Source organism: Garra rufa, chromosome 19, assembly GCF_049309525.1.
Source record: "Garra rufa chromosome 19, GarRuf1.0, whole genome shotgun sequence".
Classification (NCBI taxonomy): Eukaryota; Metazoa; Chordata; class Actinopteri; order Cypriniformes; family Cyprinidae; genus Garra; species Garra rufa.
This window is the reverse complement of record NC_133379.1, coordinates 32,550,891-32,569,331: the sequence shown is the minus strand read 5'-3', so window position 1 is coordinate 32,569,331 and position 18,441 is coordinate 32,550,891. Positions and strand designations below refer to the sequence as shown.

Genomic DNA, 18,441 nt, shown 5'->3' with positions numbered 1-18,441 from the left:
TATACTCTAATTAAAAAAGGGAAAAAAATATCTGTATCGGCTATCGGCAAAATTATTAAAAAAATATCGGTAAAAATCTAATATCCCTAGAAGAAAAAAAACAATAAAAAAAACAAATAAAATACAGTTAAAATAAAATAGCATAAAATTAAATAAAATTATATTTAAGATAAAAAATAAAATAAAAATAGCAGTAACAAGCAACACAGTAAACATAAAAGATTAAAAAAAACATTGTTTGGAGTCTAATAAATACTACTTCATATACTGCTAATACTACTCTGCATCATTATTTGTATTTTTTTTTTAAATTGTTTGTAAAAGAGAATGCATTGTGAAACTGTAAATCACTGTTATTTAAGTATCCTAGTATTTAGTATTTTTGAGATAACTGAGTTTTAATATTTTGCATTAGTTTTTAGTTTTGTATTTTGTTTTACATTTTATTTCAAGTAATTGAAAAAGTAAAAAGGTTTTTATGGTTTTAGCGTTAGTTAACTAATAATTCTGCCTTAAACTTTGTCACATGACTTCATTACATTGCTACATAAACACCATTTTGGAATTTCCAAAATTACGGAGTTACCGATACTGTATTCGGTTTGAGAGCATAAACCGCTTAAGTTTTTAGGCCAGGTCACACAAAATGTGTTTTTGCAATTAAAAGCATGGGATGCAGGGCAGTGATATAGAAGAATAATGCTAGAGTAAGTTCTAAAATCACTTATTTGATCATATTTACAGTGTAGCGTCATGTGCAAGACACTGCAAAAGACACAAGATGTGATCGTGTGTAAAAAAGTAGGAGCACAAATGTGGAATTACAAGTTTTTTTCTTAAGACATTTTAGTTGGTTTTTAAATTAAGAGTGTTTTCAAAGGAAGAATAATTTTTTGAGTCCATGGGTGTGAACAGCATAACAAAATGGTCAATTACAGTAATTCCAACTCAAAATGTTTAAAGCTCCAATAAAGTGCTTTGAAACACACTGCTTTATTCTATTTGTTGACATAATTTGAACTGAAACAGGAGAGGGCGAGACATACCAAGCAGTCCCACCCTCTTTTAAATCAATAGCGTTTTGTTTATATTAGCTTAAACCAGAGCCGTTGAACTCAGTAAAGCATTTGTCAGTGTATGACAGCCACAATCTTATCCATATCACTATAATATAGCATTCTGTGCAATTCAAATGGATTTGATGCTTACTTACACTGAATGAATTGTTCCCTATCCCCTATGTAGTGCACTGCTTTTTATTAGAAAAGAAATGACAAATTCTGTAAACAAGTGACCGATTTCAGCTGCAGCTTCAGCGTCTATTTATAGTGTTGGGGCGGGGCGCTTCAGATTCTAGAAAGCGTTTGATTGGACAGAAAGTTTGACTAGAAGCTATTGTTACTAGACTATTGGCGGAAGTTAGAAACTAAGTTTTGAATGCTTATATCTTGTAAATGTGAATTTTGTCATTGTTTTGGAGCACACTAGCGTCTAGATAACCTTAAGTTTAACATATTCATACTAAAAGGCAAAAAACATATATATATATCATTCTATTTCTATTCTCCCTTCCAAAAAAAACACATCTGATTGCAACATACTGATAATGCTGTTATTCTGTGCATGCCACAAATAGTTTTTCCTCCATCATTCAAACCCTAATTCTTCCTTTCTCCCCACTGTAGGATCCTGCTGCTAGCTATGATTTTAACGACAACGATCCTGATCCCTTTCCCAGATACGACTCCACCAACGAAAACAAGTGAGTGAATGAATCTCTACATTATCAATGGACAGAAAATCTCAAGACTGCTGATCCACACTTGAAAAAACACAAGGACAGATTTTCCAAAGCTTTTAGCCCTTCAATTATGTTAAGCACCAAATAGAGCGATAAGGAAACTGATTACTGACTGGAGAATGTTACAAGCCTCGGACCGGCATAGTTCTTTTCTGCCCTCTTTAAAGAGATTAGCAGATTTATTTAACATCATGCTAAATCGGTTCAGAGAGAATTAGACCAGACCGCCGTCGCTTTCCATCTTTAAGCTGCTATGAAAGGAGAGCTGACAGTGTCAGTAGGTCTGATCTGAGAAGGTCTGTTCTCCATCAGGGAATGAGTGTAATCCATTCCAGTCAAACACACATCACTTGTGCTATCTTGCATAAGAGGATCAGAACTAGTGGTGGGCCGTTATCGGCGTTAACGTGCTGCGTTAACGTGAGACTCTTATCGGGCGAAAAAAAAAAATATCGCCGTTAATCTATTCTCAAAGTTGGGTTGGGAGCTGGGTCTAAACTACGCAAGATATGATGACTTTCACCTTGATATTTTAGCGCGGATGACGTATACCTAGTCGAATTGCACTGTAGGGGGCGAGAACGAGTCTTCAACTTCTGTGAAATTACCACATCAAATGAGACGTGCTGACATTGATGCAGTTATGAAGCCGCTTTTTACTGGGGCACGTGAGTTATAATTTACTTTGATAATCCCGAAATAAAGACATTAAACTATATGCAACAACTGAATTGACGCTTCTAAAAGCAACGCAGTTTAATGGAAGACTATGTACGCAGAAATACATGTCTGTGCGCGTCTGTGTATTTAACGACAACACGCACGTCGTGCAGCCTTTTGCGCTCAAGTAGCCTACTTGGTTACACAAGTTTGTATAGGTAATTATGTTGTAAATGCAATTGTCAAGCAGTTTGTGATGCATTTTGGAAACAGGAGATGAGCGCCTGATCTAATGCGCCACCTGGCCCGTTCTCGAAGACTTACTTTTAGTCATTATTTGGGTAGCACACATATTCTGAATGCCTTCAGCAGAATTCAAATTAGCCATTTTAATCTAGATTAATCTAGATTAAAAAAATTAATCTATGCCCACCCCTAATCAGAACACATCCACATCTATGTGGTCCAAAATAACAAATAGAAGTCAAGAAAGAAAACAAATCTAAATAACCATATATATATATAAAATCAGATATATTTGCAATTTAATTCCTTAAATCACAAAACTGGACTTTTGTTGTTTTTCAGCATCTCATGTCATTAGTGGCTCAGGGAATGTGTCAAATATAAGTCGTTTAAGTATGCAGGTCAGGGAGCATACATAATTGCATTAATTTATTGTTGCCTTATTTAATAATTAAATCAGCACACTAAATTGACAGTCCTGGTGAAATAGAAGCTTTGCAACAGAAAATAAGTGGTCATGAAAATAGACACACTCATTATTCTTTCTCCATGTGGTTGTGTCTCTCTCTCAGGCAATGCCAGTGAATGACTCATACTGTGCCAGCTATAGTGCGTCTGTACACACACACACACACACACACACACAAACAAACACTCATTATTATGCACACACACTCTCTTTAATAGACACACGCAAGCTCACTTATCCTCTCGCCCGCCCATGTCAGCGTATTCTTTTGTCTGGTGTCCTCAAGGTGGTTTGCTAGGATTGTTTGTACAGTGTAGAATGCATCAACAGATGATGGGTATTACAAGGGGTGAAACAAATAGTCATTAACAGTTTTCGAGATCAAGCACAACTATAATCATTTTTAACAAATGAATCCCTGCTAAATGTAATGTTATCTAACAGTTAATCTAATCTTTGACATCAGTAACTGAGCAGTTTTCCTCAAAGACCTACATCATTACTATTGCTTTCATTCAGGATTAGGGATATGAACAAACACCAACCCAAAATCTCTGACATGATTTCTGACATCATATGACTTCTTGAGTCAAGATGTTCCTTTTTATAAGAGATTAGATCTATGATTTTTACTCAGCCGACAATTAAATTGATAAAAATTGCATTAAAGGTGCAATGTGTAATATTTAAGAGGATCTCTAGACAAAAATGCAATATAGTATACATAACTATGTTTTCAGGGATGTATAAAGACCTTACTTAATGAACCATTATGTTTTTATTTCCTTAGAATTATCAGTTTATATCTACATACACCGCGGGTCCCCTCACATAGATCGCCATATTGTTTCTACAGTAGCCCTAAACGGACAAACTGCTCTACAGATCGCGTTTCATCACTGTTGTTCTAGCGGAAGAACACTGACACAATGATGAACAAGTAACTGTAATATTCACAATAACATTGTTTTATTTAATTATTAAGTAAATATAATTACTTAATTTACGTTTTAAAAGAAACCTCATTACTCTTTGCTGTCTAAAACGACGACATCTTAATCCCGTGTGGGCCACCGTAGCTTCTGTAAAGGGAGGGAGGGGTGAGCGGTGGACGGGAGCCGTTGGTTGCAATTCACAATCTCACCGCTAGCACCTTTAACTATATCTGTTATAGCATTTGAACTGAACCTGTAAGCATCCACCAAGAACACCTTTGCAACCACCTGAAGACACCAGCAACCATAAAGCAACAGCCCAGTCCATCTAGAACTGCTGTTCATCTAGCAACACCCTAGCAACTACATGGCAACTATCCAAAACACCCTAAAAACCACATACTAGCAACAATCCAGTGATCACCCAGAACACACTTTTAACCATCTAGAAGATAATAACAACCACCAGAACAAACTACCAACAATCTAGCAACCACCCAGAAACAATAAGCAACCACCTAGCAACCATCCAGAGCACCTAGCAACCACCAGGAGCATCCTAGCAGCTATCAAGAACACCCTATAAACTATCCAGTAATCTAGAACCCTGGTCCATCTAACAACAGCCTAGCACCCATCAAGAACACCCTAACAACCAGAAAACAATAGTAACCACCTAGCAACCAACATCCTAGCAACTATCAAGAGCACCCTAGAAACTATACATCAACCACTTAGAACACCCTAACAACATCCAGAACTAGCAATCTAGTAATCCTGAACCCGTCCATCTAATACCCTAGCAACCACCAAAAACACCTTAACTACCACCAATAAAATACTAGCAACTATCAAGAACACCCTAGAAACTATGACAACCCCATAGAAACACCCTAACAACCATCCAGAACACACTAGCAACTATCTAGCAATCCAGAACCCCTGTCCATCTAACAACACCCTAGCAACCACCAGAAAGAACTCGCAACCACCTAGTACACCCTACTAACCACCCAGAATGATCCTGTCCATCCAGAACCACTGTCCATCTAACAACACCCGAGCAACCACCCAGAAAACACTACCAATCATATAACAATGACCCAGTCCATCCAGAACCACTGTCCATCTAACAACACCCTAGAAACCATCAAGTACACCTTACCAACCACACAGAATGACCCAGTCCATCCAGAACCGTTGTCCATCTAACAGCACCCCAAGCAACCACCCAGAACACCCTAGCAACATGTAGTAACCACCAAGAACACCTTAACAACCACCCAGAAACCGATAGCAACCACTTAGGAATCGTCCAGAACACCTAGCAACCACCAAGAACATCATACATCCTAGCAACTAACACCCTTACAACACTGGAACTTGTAAGCATGTAGCAATACCCTGAAAACCACTAAGAACACCTTAGCAACCACATACCAGTGGCCTGGCAACTACTGTTGGTTATCTGTGTTGGTCTACAAATGTACATATAATGAATTTTGAACATGCCGGCTATATTTAATTTGAATTGAGCTGAATTGTAACCCTGTTCTCCGCTGTATGTCCTCAGGCATGGTACCAGATGTGCTGGAGAGATTGCCATGCAAGCAGACAACAACAAATGTGGCGTTGGAGTGGCCTACAATTCTAAAGTAGGAGGTATGTATTGTCAAGATGTGTTTGTTTACTTTGTTTCTTAAATGCACTGGTTTTACTAGTTTTTGTAGTGTGATTATATAAGAGCATTGACATACAATTGGTCATGCACGTACACAATCTGTGCATGTCCGCTTGTACATATAAGCTTTAGTGAGTCATAACATCATACAGCAGCACAGATTATGGGATGCATTTAATCGCCTGCGTTCAAACACTTGAAAATTGTTTTGCACTTATCAGCGGAGGTCATCTTTTGTGCTTTTTTTATCTGCAGGGATACGAATGCTAGATGGAATCGTGACAGATGCCATTGAAGCCAGTTCCATTGGCTTTAACCCTGATCATGTGGACATCTACAGTGCTAGCTGGGGACCTAATGATGATGGGAAGACCGTGGAGGGGCCCGGGCGTCTGGCCCAGAAAGCTTTTGAGTATGGTATCCTGAAGGTGAGAAGTTTGAGAATTAGTTCTACTAGATGGAAACCACTTAGCAGCCATCCAGAACACACTAGCAACCATCTAGAAACCACCTAGACCACCATAGCAACCACTTTACAACCACTCAGAACACCCTAGAACACACTATCAACCATCTAGCACAACCTAACAACCACTTAACAACCATCCCAAATTCCCTAATGACCACCACCCTAAACAACCTGGTAACAATTTAATATCCATCCAAAACACACTAGCAACCATCTAGAAACCACCCAGTACAACCTAAAAGCCACTTAACAAACACCCAGAACATCCTAACAACAGCCCAGGACACACTAGCAACATTTTAGCAACACCCATTACAGCCTAGCAACTATTTAACAACCATCCAGAATAGCATAGCAATGGCCACCACCCAAATCACCCTGGCAACCATTTAACAATCACCCAGAACACCCTAGCAATGACCCAGAACACACTAGCAACCATGTATAAACCACCCAGTACAACCTATCAACCATTTAACAAACACCCAGAGCACTCTAGCAATGACCACCACCTAAAACACCCTAGCAATAGCCCAGAACACACTAGCAACCATTTAGTAACCACCCAGTACAACCTAGCAACTACTTAACCATCCAGAGCACCCTAGCAATGACCACCACCCAAAGCACTCCGGCAACCATATTACAACCACCAAGAACACCTTAGCAATGACCCAGAACACACTAGCAACCATATAGCAACCACCCAGTACAACCTAACAACCATTAAACAACCATATATAACACTCTAGCAACAACCACCACCCAAAACTCCTTGGCAACCACCCAGAACACCCTAGCAACAACTCACAACACACTAGCATTCTAGAAACCACCCAAAACACTCTGGCAACCACTTAACAACCACCCAGAGCACCCTAGAAACAACCAAGAACACATTAGCAACCACCTCAAAACCACCCAGTACAACCTAGCAACCACTTAAACATTCAGAGCACCCTAGCAACGACCACCACCAAAACACTCTGGCAACCACTTAACAACCACCCAGAACACCCTATGCCTACACCAATGCCTAAAACAGACTAGCAACCACATTGTTTTAGGGTTGTCAAATCGATTAGTTGCATCCAAAATAAAATTTTCTGGTTACAGAAATAAAATGTACGTAATATTTTTATATACATATAATATACACAGTACACACATATATTATGTAAACTTTTATTTTGGATGCAATTAATCGAGATTAATCACGATTAATCAATTAGCTATAGTTTGTTTATTTAGTTTTTGTTAATTTACTACCTTAACTAAGAAGAAATGTCACCAGACAAATGTTTGTTGATAATTTGTTGATACATTTGAAAGTAATTTATTTCATTTATTTTTTGTTATTTTATTTAAAAAAAAAATCTTTTTTTATGGTTTTATTAGTTTAGGTCAGCAATATTAACCCTGCTAGCAACCACCTGGCAGTGGCAACCATTCAGAACAGAATTGTAGCCACCCAGCTAATACACATTGTGCCATGTAACTCTTAACACAAACCCATTGTAATCTCCAAATAATTGTTTTTACTCTAGGGTCGTGGTGGGAAGGGCTCTATTTTCGTCTGGGCGTCTGGTAACGGTGGACGTCAGGGTGACAACTGCGATTGTGATGGATACACAGACAGTCTGTACACCATCTCCATCAGCAGCGCATCCCAGCAGGGGTTGTCTCCCTGGTACGCTGAGAAATGCTCCTCTACGTTGGCCACAGCCTACAGCAGCGGAGACTACACCGACCAGAGAATAGTGAGCTTCCTTTGCTTCGTTATTCGTTTACTTGCCGCTATGATCTCAGTTCTTATATTGCCTTTGGTTTCCTTTGTGAATGAATACGTCCATACTTGGAGATCAACAAAATAGATCATCTTACTGTTTCGAGTCCTTCTGGTTGGTGTTTGCTTGTTCTCTATTGGGTTCTATTGTGTTGACATTTCATCTATTGTCATTTGTCTTGCAGACCAGTGCCGATTTGCACAATGAATGCACAGAAACACACACTGGCACGTCTGCATCTGCCCCATTGGCTGCTGGGATATTTGCACTGGCTTTGGAGCAAAAGTACGTTAAACATCTTGCAATTCGTATGTTATATTTGTGATTTCCATTTGAATAAAGATGTGGATGTATTCTCCTGCTCTCTACGCTAGTCCTGATCTGACCTGGCGAGATCTTCAGCACTTAGTGGTTTGGACATCTGAGTTTGATCCCCTAGCCAATAACCCAGGCTGGAAAAGGAATGGAGCTGGATTGATGGTCAACAGTCGGTTTGGGTTTGGTCTCCTAAACGCCAAAGCCCTAGTAGACCTGGCCGATCCCAAAGTCTGGAAGCATGTTCCAGAGAAGAAACAGTGCATCGTCAGAGATGAGACGTTCCAACCAAGGTAGAGTTTGCTTTTTCAGCAGAAACAAAGCATCTCACACATGGAAGACAAAGCCACCCTGATCTCCTGCCATCTGCTACTGCGCACAGCTATGGCGATTCATTAATAGCCACATTAATTCAACAGATCTAGTGTGCGTGTGTGCATTTACTCCCATCTGTTGGTTCTTTACGACTGCTTTTGTAATTCAAACGAAGGAATATTTTGGGAATTTAGAACTAGAATCTGTTCCGGTTTTTACTCAATAGCCAGAACTCTTGAATTGCTTTTCCTCTTGCATTTACGTCATGAAATTTTAGAGATTGTGCGGCTTTAGTGTTCAGACAAAGCTCAGATGGAAGAAGGGCACCTGAACAGATGTTTCATTTCCCTGGATCTAAAACTCCTTTTAATGCAAATGTTATGACACACATCGTAATGTTGTTTATAGCATGCCACGCAATCATGCACAGCAGAAGCTGACACTTCCTGTTTTTTGGTGTTTGCTGTACCTTGTCTAAAGCATTGTAGAATGAGTAAGTGGGACAGCTGTTGGCTTTGTCTGTCCATCCATCCATGAGCACTTGTTTTAGCATTTTGTGCGCATCCCAAGGCTCTTGTTTGATGCAGTCTGTGCCTTTCAATGTAATCTGCAGGGATTACAGTTCATATTGCTCATGAGTTTCTGTTTAGGGAACAGTGTTGCTAACACATATTGAGCTACATGAATCACTGTTTGCAACATACAGCATTTACAAACTTAAAATATAGCTGCAAGCAGCGAAAGACATTATTTAGCAAGCTTGTAACCACCTAAATCAATGGTTTAAAAAAAGCATTTTTGCAAAATCCAGGTCATTCGCTTTAGAAATATTACGTTTTTAAGAGTTATGACTGTTATAGCACCAGCTCTGGTCCTGTCTCCTAAAACTTTTCATGCTTGTTTATAATCACCTGTCACATGTGCTCAGCAGGTTTTGTGAAGTTTTGAGTTTTCCTTTAGGCTTTATAGGATTTTAGGTAAATTTGGACAGGCCCCTTTTCTAAACAACACCGTTATAGTTTCCCAAAGGGTATATTTCCACATTTTTATGATAAACATTGACCTGGAGAGTGCAAAAAATTATACTGCAGTGTTTTTTTTGTTTGTTTGTTTGTTTGTTTTTTGATTGAGCGAAAAACCTAGGACTAGTTCGCAAAAAAAAAAAATTTTATATTTTCTCAATCATTTAACAAACAATTTGACCAATTTTCATTCCTATCAGCCTCTTGGTCTAATAGGTGCTCAAACTTCATTTTTGAGATACCCAAATGTCCTTATAGATGCTTGAGGCACTTTGGACCAAGACCGTGCACAGTGATTTTCATGACAAATGGTTGCGTAGTTACAGCCATTTGTATGTTTTTTCCCTCTTATAGTGCCACCAAGTGGCCGAGCTCCTTTTTTGTCCTGTGACCTAAGATTGAGCTCTTATATAAGTGTTCTGAGTTTGGCGAGGATATTTCATTTGGTTCAGGAGGTAACGGCATTTTACTAAGTCGCTCTGCCCTTTTCAAACAATTCAGCCTTGAAAACTTTGAAAGTTCCATTTTTTTATATTATTGATATTCGCTCTCCAGAGAATATTGCTGCACTAGTTAGGTTTCAACGAGTGAAAAACCTAGGACTAGTTCGCTAAAATATGTTTTGCAAAAAATCCAAAATGCCCAAATATTTTCAAAACCGAGTCCAATAAGTTAAGACACTTGAGCCTGCGACTGATGGTTGAGCGATTTCAAACTTTTGATTGGCGATTAGGATGAGCCTTGGTCACGTTGTAGGTGGTATGAGTTATTACTAATATTACAATTTGCACTTTGGCATCATCTAAAGGTTTGGCCCTTTGGAAACACGATGTATTAAGAGGCAGGGGGTGAAAACTTTTTGAATTTGAATTTTGAAAATCAGGGTAAATTTTATTTATTTTGACTTCTAGGAAACATGTAAACTCTTCTGTAGCTTCTGAAGGGCAGTACTACATGAAAAAATATGATATTTATTGAAAACAAGAAAAATGTTCACATCCCTCCAAGTTTCAAGTCTCTATGCCTTACGGTTTGGTCTGCACAATCAGTTTTACACGGATATTGCTGATCCTTTGCCATTTTAACAATTACAGTAGGGTTTCAATGCTACACGTTTGAATCTCTAAAAATACTGTTTTGTTTACAGACCATTGAAAGCTGCAGGTGAGATATCCATTGAGATCCCCACTAAAGCCTGTGCAGGACAGGCAAATTCAATTGCATCTTTAGAGCATGTCCAGGTGGAGGTCAGCATTGAGTACACACGAAGAGGAGACCTCCATATCACACTGACGTCTCCATCAGGTGAGACAAAAACACAATTAAACACACAACCATGTGCATGTTTGACAATGACAACACTGACTATTGGGTTTGTCCCATTAGGTACCACTACAGTCCTCCTGGCGGAGAGAGAGAGGGACACATCATCCAATGGTTTCCGAAACTGGGCTTTCATGTCCGTGCACACCTGGGGAGAAAACCCCACTGGCACTTGGATCCTGAAGATTACAGATACGGTACATGCCAGCATCTCTGTGAACAAAGGTTAAATGTGCACAAAGCGCCCGCTTATCACAATCCATTTCCTTCTCTTTTTGCTTACAGTCTGGAAGGATGGAGAATGAAGGTCAGATTATCAGTTGGAAGTTGATTTTGCACGGGACATCTGAAAAGCCAGAGCACATGAAGAAGGCAAGGGTGTACACGCCTTACAATGCCGTACAAAACGATCGCAGAGGAGTGGAACCAATGGAAGACATGATCAAGGTCAGAACAGGGGCCAAACCTTTAGATGATGCCAAAGTGCAAATTGTAATATTAGTCCACAGTGTGTTGGACTGTATGATTTTGAGCTCCATCTTTTCAACTGAGGGACTCATATGCAACTATTACAGAAGGTTCAATTGCTATCTGATGCCTCCGAAGGAAACACGATGTATTAAGAGGCAGGGGGTGAAAACTTTTTGAATTAGAATTTTGAAAATCAGGGTATATTTAATTTATTTTGACTTCTAGGAAAAATGTAAACTCTTCTGTAGCTTCTGAAGGGCAGTACTACATGAAAAAATATGATATTTATTGAAAACAAGAAAAATGTTCACATCTTTATTCTGTTCAAACGTGTTCACGCCCCAGCTCTTAATGCATGTTTTTTCTTCTGAGGCATCAGTGAGTGTTTGAACGTTCTGAAATAGTTTCATATGAGTCCCTCACTTGTCCTCAGTGGGAAAAGATGGACCAGTCAGAATGTAGAATGGAATTCTTCCAGTATTATCTCAACATTCTGTCTCTCTCACCAGCAGGAAGCTCCGACTCCAGCTCACAGACCTGAAATTTCAAGTCCAGCGGCCCCAGACTCACTCCCTTCCACTGCTTCCATCAGTGTCCCAGAAGAAAATCCAGAATCTCCAAGCTCCTCCACTGCCAATCTGGCCTTGCTGCGTCTCCTCCAGTCAGCCTTCAACAGGCAAACCCCAGCGGTTCCTCAACACGTTCTAGCAGTTCCTCCAGCTCCTCCCAAGACCTTTCAGCCAGAGAGGATCCCCCCACAGAAGCTGTACCAGGCCCTCGACCAGCTAAACCGCTACAGGGGCTCAGAGAACGGCCTGTTCAGTGACTACAGCGACAACTTCTACAGAGCCCAACCATACAGGCACAGAGATGACCGGCTGCTGCAGGCACTGTTTGACATGCTTGGAGACGACCAGCAGTGAGACGAGAAGGGAAAGACAGGAAGAGTAGGTAAACGAAGCTGGATGCCCTGCTGAAAAGACAAGCTTAGGGTTGGTTGTTAAAGTGAGTAAGTGAGTCACAACATCTAAAACTAGCTGCTATGCTAGTCTTTTCAGCAGGGCAAAAGGACAAGAAAGGAAGTAAGTTGGTATGTAGAGGAACCTGAGGGGAGTAGAGTTGACAGGGATGAAATAAGATGTGTTTTGTTCTCTTCCAGACAAGCTTGTTTTTATCTGCACATGTAGTTATCAACTATAAGCATTCTACAGCCTGTGTCTGTCAGTGTGAGTGTTTGTATATCTGTGGTGAACAGCCAGCTGTATTTATCCCTCAGTTTTGAACCAGGTTGCTAAGATTTGAAACCAATGACAGGCCCAATTATGGCGTCTCGTGCCCTTTGCCCTCTTGATGATTTTTCTCATGTTGCCTTCACTGCCACCAACTTCTGCATGCTATAAAACGTTTACATTAGGATGTTATGAGAATATTCTACTATGAAGACGATGATTGTAAATTGTAGCGATAAAAGTGTCAATCTTCGCAGAATCAGTCCGACTGGAATTGATCTGGAGTTCATCTAAAAATAAAAAAAGTCATCATTTACCTCACGTCTTTACAAACCAACACAGAAGGAAGATATTTTGAAAAATGTGGGTAACCAAACATTTTTGGGTCCCATTGACTTCCATAGCATTTTTGTTGAGTCAATGAGATCCCAAAATCATGTGGTTACCATTATTTTTCAAAATATCTTCTTTTGTGTCATACAGGTTTGGAAATTGATGTTATTTTTTATTTTTGAGTGTTCTATCCATTTAAGTTGATGTAAAATCAAATCTGACCTGATTTATTTTCTCAATGCACGTTTTTGGTGTCACTGTGCACGATTCGTGAGTGCACGCTATTCCAAATTAATAAATGTTTGTCTTAATATTTTAACTAAATACGACTTGCTCTCGCCCTCCAAACGACTTGCCTTTTTGACTGATGACAAAATTTCTTTTCATTTTCAGTGGTTTGTAACACCCACTTTTCACAATTCAAATTAATACTTAAAATAGTACGTTATTCTAGAGCAGGGTTTCCCAAATGGGGTTTGTGGACCCCTAGGGGCTAATGATGGAACTACAGGGAGTCTGTGATACTATGAAATAAGTACCAATGCCAAATGATAGGTACTTTTCTCAGTAAAATATTTTACCTATAGAGAAAATTGTACTTCACTCACTGTTTTATTCTAAATTGGCCAAGTTGATATTAATTGCAATAGTTATTGATATATGTATTTGAAAGTTAAGTATTGATTGTGTATTGTAGGTAAACAGTGTTTGTCTAAAATTCTGTCCAAAATCTTAATTTGGTTATTAAATGTTGTTATTATTATTAACTAAAATTAAAACCACTAAAAGACATTTTCGTTATTTGAACCAAAGACCCTTTCATTACTTGAAACAAACTGAAAGAAAAATAGAATATTAAAAAAATATAGATTTTTCTTTTATTTCAGCTGGTAACATTTCTCATTTTCATTTAGTTTGAATTGGAGTACTAAAATAACTAAAACAAACTAAAATTGGTTAAAAAAACAATATAGACATACAAAAAAACTAATTAAAAATGACAAACACAACAAAATAAAACTTTCAAAATAAAGTAAAAACTTTAAAGTCAAAAAAATAACAATAAATTAAATTAAAATAACAGTTTTGTCCACAATTAGTGCTGTCAAATCGATTAATCGCATCTAAAATAAATGTTTGTGTTGACATAATGTGTTTATGTATATAAATACACTATATGTAATAAATATTTACACGTATATATGTATTCATATTTATATTTTATTTATACATAAATATATACACATTACATTTATTTCTTAAATACGTGAAATAAAATGAAATACAAAAATGTGTGTGTGTGTGTGTGTGTGTGTATATATATATATATATATATATACACATACATATAAATATACACACGCACATATGTTATGTAAACACAAACTTTTGGATGCAATTAATCACGATTAATCATTTTAAAAGCACTACTCACAATACATTTTTTTAAATATAATAATTCCTAATTTATTTTTTATTTATTCCAGACATAGTCCAAAAAAATTAGCAAATTGTTACAAATTAGGAAAATTATCAGTTATATATAGAAAAATTAGTGCTTTCAAACGATTAATCATGATTAATCGCATCTAATGTGTGTATGCTGTGTTTAATTATTATGTATTATGTAAATACACATACATACACCCTATATTTTGAAAATATTTACATGTATTTACATGTATATATGTAACCCAGGACCACAAAACCAGTCTTTAGTAGCACAAAAAAACGTATGGGTCAAAATTATAAATTTTGTTTAAGTAAAGATCATGTTCCATTAAGATATTTTGTTAATTTCCTACTGTAAATATATCAAAACTTAATTTTTGATTAGTCATATGCATGGCTAAGAATTTTATTTGGACAAGTTTAAAGGCAATTTTCTCAAAATCCCAGATTTTTCAAATAGTATCTCGGACAATTATTGTCATATCCTAACAAACCATATATCAATGGAAAGCTTATTTATTCAAAAAAATTACCCTTATGACTGGTTTTGTGGTACAGGGTCACATATTTATATTCATATAATTTATATTATATATAAATATTTTTAATATATAAACATAACATTTTTCTTAAATATATACATTGTGTGTGTATTTATATATGCACATAATAAATACACATACATTTATTAAGTAAACTAAAACTTTTATTTTAGATGCGATTAATCGCGATTAATCGTTTGACAGCACTACATTAAATGTATATCTAGTATACCCAATATATTTTGAAAGGTTTGAACATTACTTAACATCTCAGGTAATTCCAGTAAACAATTGCGGTAATTTTAAGGTATTTTAGCTAACAAAAAAACCCTGGGAAACCCTGTTTATAGACTAAAGGAACATGCGTAACACCTGGTTCTACTACTGAGAGCTTATAGATCACCGTAAGGCTCAGGATGACAGTGTTTAAAAAACTATCATTTAGTAAACTGTAGAACACTGAAGACATATACCTGTGGGACACCTTGAAGCCTACAACTCTCTGCCCTTCTTTTGCACAACTTCTGCCATGTACCTCTCCCCTGCTCTCTAGAAACACTTGCTTTCAAAATAATATCTAAATAGTTCTATAAAAATAAGTATAATTTTAGCACTCATAAAAAAAAAGAATTGTACATCCCAGGAAACTATGTATCAGCTGATTTTATATTCAAAATTCATAAAACAAAGATAAAGTTTTATTTTTCTAAGAGTTCATAGTAGTTTATGAGAGTTAAGAGAAGTAATATCTATATAGAACCCTAATATATTCTATCTGCATTTACCTCATAAGCCTAAATCGCAATTCTGTCTTTTATGTGATGTTGTACCTTTAACCTGATTTCCAATAAACTCTATCCAGCTTTTGTGATGATGCTCTGAAAGGGATTGTCTGTGATTTGCATTTGTAAAACAGGCTTGAATGTTCCTGCTCTATTCTATTTATAGGTTATCCTATGTTAAGTTTGAGTGCAAAACGTAAATTAGAAACCACTTATGTTTGTGTTTTTTAAACATTTAATCAGAAAATTGCTGGAATTACCAGTTTGTAAAAAGAAATGACTTAATAAATGTTTGTCATGGTTCAGCACATGCTTTTTAAATGTATTTATTTTTTTATTTTTAGAAAAGTATTAGTGTACTGTACATTTGTACGTTTACACACAAACAACCTGTAATTTTTTCAGTTGTTTACAGAATACATAGTTTAATGTATCAATATTAAATGACTTTATCGTAATAAACTAAACAGTAACATTGCAAGCAAACATGTTTTCATATATGTGTACATTTAACGTTTTGGATGGATGCATGTTGGAGTACATAAGAGCTTTCAATAACACACAAGCGTGTGAAGAAAGAAAGTGAATAGCCTACTTCATTTCCTGCTTTCTTCATTAATAATGCAAACATCACTAGCTGTGAGAGCTTTGTGTAACAGCTATTCCTCATGCATGCCCAAATATTACCTCATTGTACTGTAAACTGGCCGATATATCCTTGCTGAAGGACATGCAATAACCCATTTGCATGAAATCAGTAAATTACGACGGTAATTAGAGAACAAGTCACCGCCTGAACTGTTCCAGTGGTAATTACCAAAATTAAAACGTCAAATCAATCAAGTGAACACTTAGCCGAACAAGCTTTTGTATTTGCTTTCTCAAATGTACTAATGCTGTGAGAATTCGGTTAGGTTTTGGTTTAATATTCTCACAGATCGATTTGAAAAAGACTGACATGTTTAGTAAGTCATAAAGAGACATGGCGCCATCTTGTGACGCAAAATGTTCAGGGATATATAAATAGAAGATATTTTATTATAGTAGATGATTTGCCAGTTCTTTTTAAATATATAATTTCATCATCTTTCCCTAGAGCGTTTTCACGACTCCTTAGTCGACTTTTTTGGCGCCAATTAACATAAACAAAGCCACTGACTGAACCGAACAAAGCGTGCATATTTTACTGATTATTGCTGCTAAAAAAGGTTAATTACTGTCACGTTTTGGACTGTACTAATCGGTCGGACAGGGACACACATTTGGAGTACTATACACTGACAAAAGTTATAACAAATCAAGGAGAAGGGTGCAAAAAAAATGTTTGAAGAACAAAAGGCGTTTGTGGTTGGTCAAGCTGAACCAGGATTTCCAGGACAAGAATCTTGAGAACATTCGTGTTTGTTCTTATTTCCGGTCAGGTAGGTGAAAAAAATAAGCCAATATCTTAATTAATGCTACTCGTACATATCTTTACCACCTATTAACTTGAGTTTGACAAAATATTGCACCCTTTCCTGCTTACTAAGTCCTTCTCTATATGATTTAGCAGCTTCCACACGTTTTGAACGTAGCTGACATTTCATGAAAACCCTTAAAGGAGTAGTTCACTTTCAGAACAAAAATTTACAGATAATGTACTCACCCCCTTGTCATCAATATAATGCCAAGATGTTAATGTCTCTCTTTCTTCAGTCATAAAGAAATTATGTTTTTTTGAGGAAAACATTTTAGGATTTCTCTCTGTATAATGGACTTCTATGTTGCCCCCGAGTTTGGACTTCCAAATGCTTTAAATGCAGCTTCAAAGGGCTCTAAATGATCCCAGCTGAGGAAGAAGGGTCTTATCTTGTGAAACGGTCGCATTTTGGAAGATCAAACTTGGGGGCACCATAGAAGTCCATTATATGGAGAGAAATCCTGAAACGTTTTCCTCAACAAACATAATTTCATTACGACTGAAGAAAGAAAGACATGAATGTCTTGGGTGACAAGGGGGTGACTACATTACCTGTAATTTTTTGTTCTGAAAGTGAACTACTCTTTTAAGAATCTTGTGGAAAATAGACATCCGATGTCTTCTTTAAAGGTGCCAAAGAATGGAAAACTGTGTTTACCTTGGCATAGTTAAATAATAACAGTTCAGTCTATGGACATGACATACCATGAGTCTCAAACACCATCGTTTCCTCCTTCTTATATAAATCTAGTGTTTGCAAAAAAACACCGAAAAATAGGTCAATTTCAATATAACACCGACTATTACGCCATAGCCCCGGGATCGTTAATAGTTACGCCTCCAACATTTGCATCGCCCAATCATCGGTAACGTCAGTACATCAGTAAAATAAGGAAAGCCACTAAAGGGACACAATTGGCTTAATGCTAGCGCTAGCCTGGTACATTGCAGTACATAGTATTTCACTTACTACATAAAGAGAGAGATGACTGCGCTGATGATGGTGAATGATGGAGAAATGACTGCGTTGATGATGGTGAATGATTTACAGATCCTGAGTATCACTGACAAGCAGCTGAACTTGTGTGGTAAGTAAGCACTCCCTCTGCATTATAACTTTACATGCAGAGCACATGCGATCACAGCAATG

The 18,441-nt window shown here is 37.3% G+C and overlaps 1 protein-coding gene across 2 annotated transcripts in view; it reads left to right on the top strand.

Annotated features, from left to right (window-relative positions):
- Positions 1 to 16,137, top strand: part of pcsk1 (proprotein convertase subtilisin/kexin type 1) — a 28,430-nt gene extending 12,293 nt beyond the window's left edge. The window contains exons 5-14 of one of the 2 annotated variants that reach the window (XM_073824522.1): positions 1,686 to 1,762; positions 5,685 to 5,773; positions 6,048 to 6,220; positions 7,809 to 8,021; positions 8,233 to 8,333; positions 8,423 to 8,656; positions 10,848 to 11,005; positions 11,087 to 11,220; positions 11,309 to 11,470; positions 12,007 to 16,137. In XM_073824522.1, the coding sequence (XP_073680623.1) occupies positions 1,686 to 1,762; positions 5,685 to 5,773; positions 6,048 to 6,220; positions 7,809 to 8,021; positions 8,233 to 8,333; positions 8,423 to 8,656; positions 10,848 to 11,005; positions 11,087 to 11,220; positions 11,309 to 11,470; positions 12,007 to 12,417 (1,752 nt within the window). In that variant the 3' untranslated portion in view covers positions 12,418 to 16,137. Of the gene's footprint in view, positions 1 to 1,685; positions 1,763 to 5,684; positions 5,774 to 6,047; positions 6,221 to 7,808; positions 8,022 to 8,232; positions 8,334 to 8,422; positions 8,657 to 10,847; positions 11,006 to 11,086; positions 11,221 to 11,308; positions 11,471 to 12,003 lie in introns of both variants that reach the window. The other variant, XM_073824521.1, reaches the window with a different exon arrangement.
- Positions 16,138 to 18,441: the final 2,304 nt, after the last annotated feature.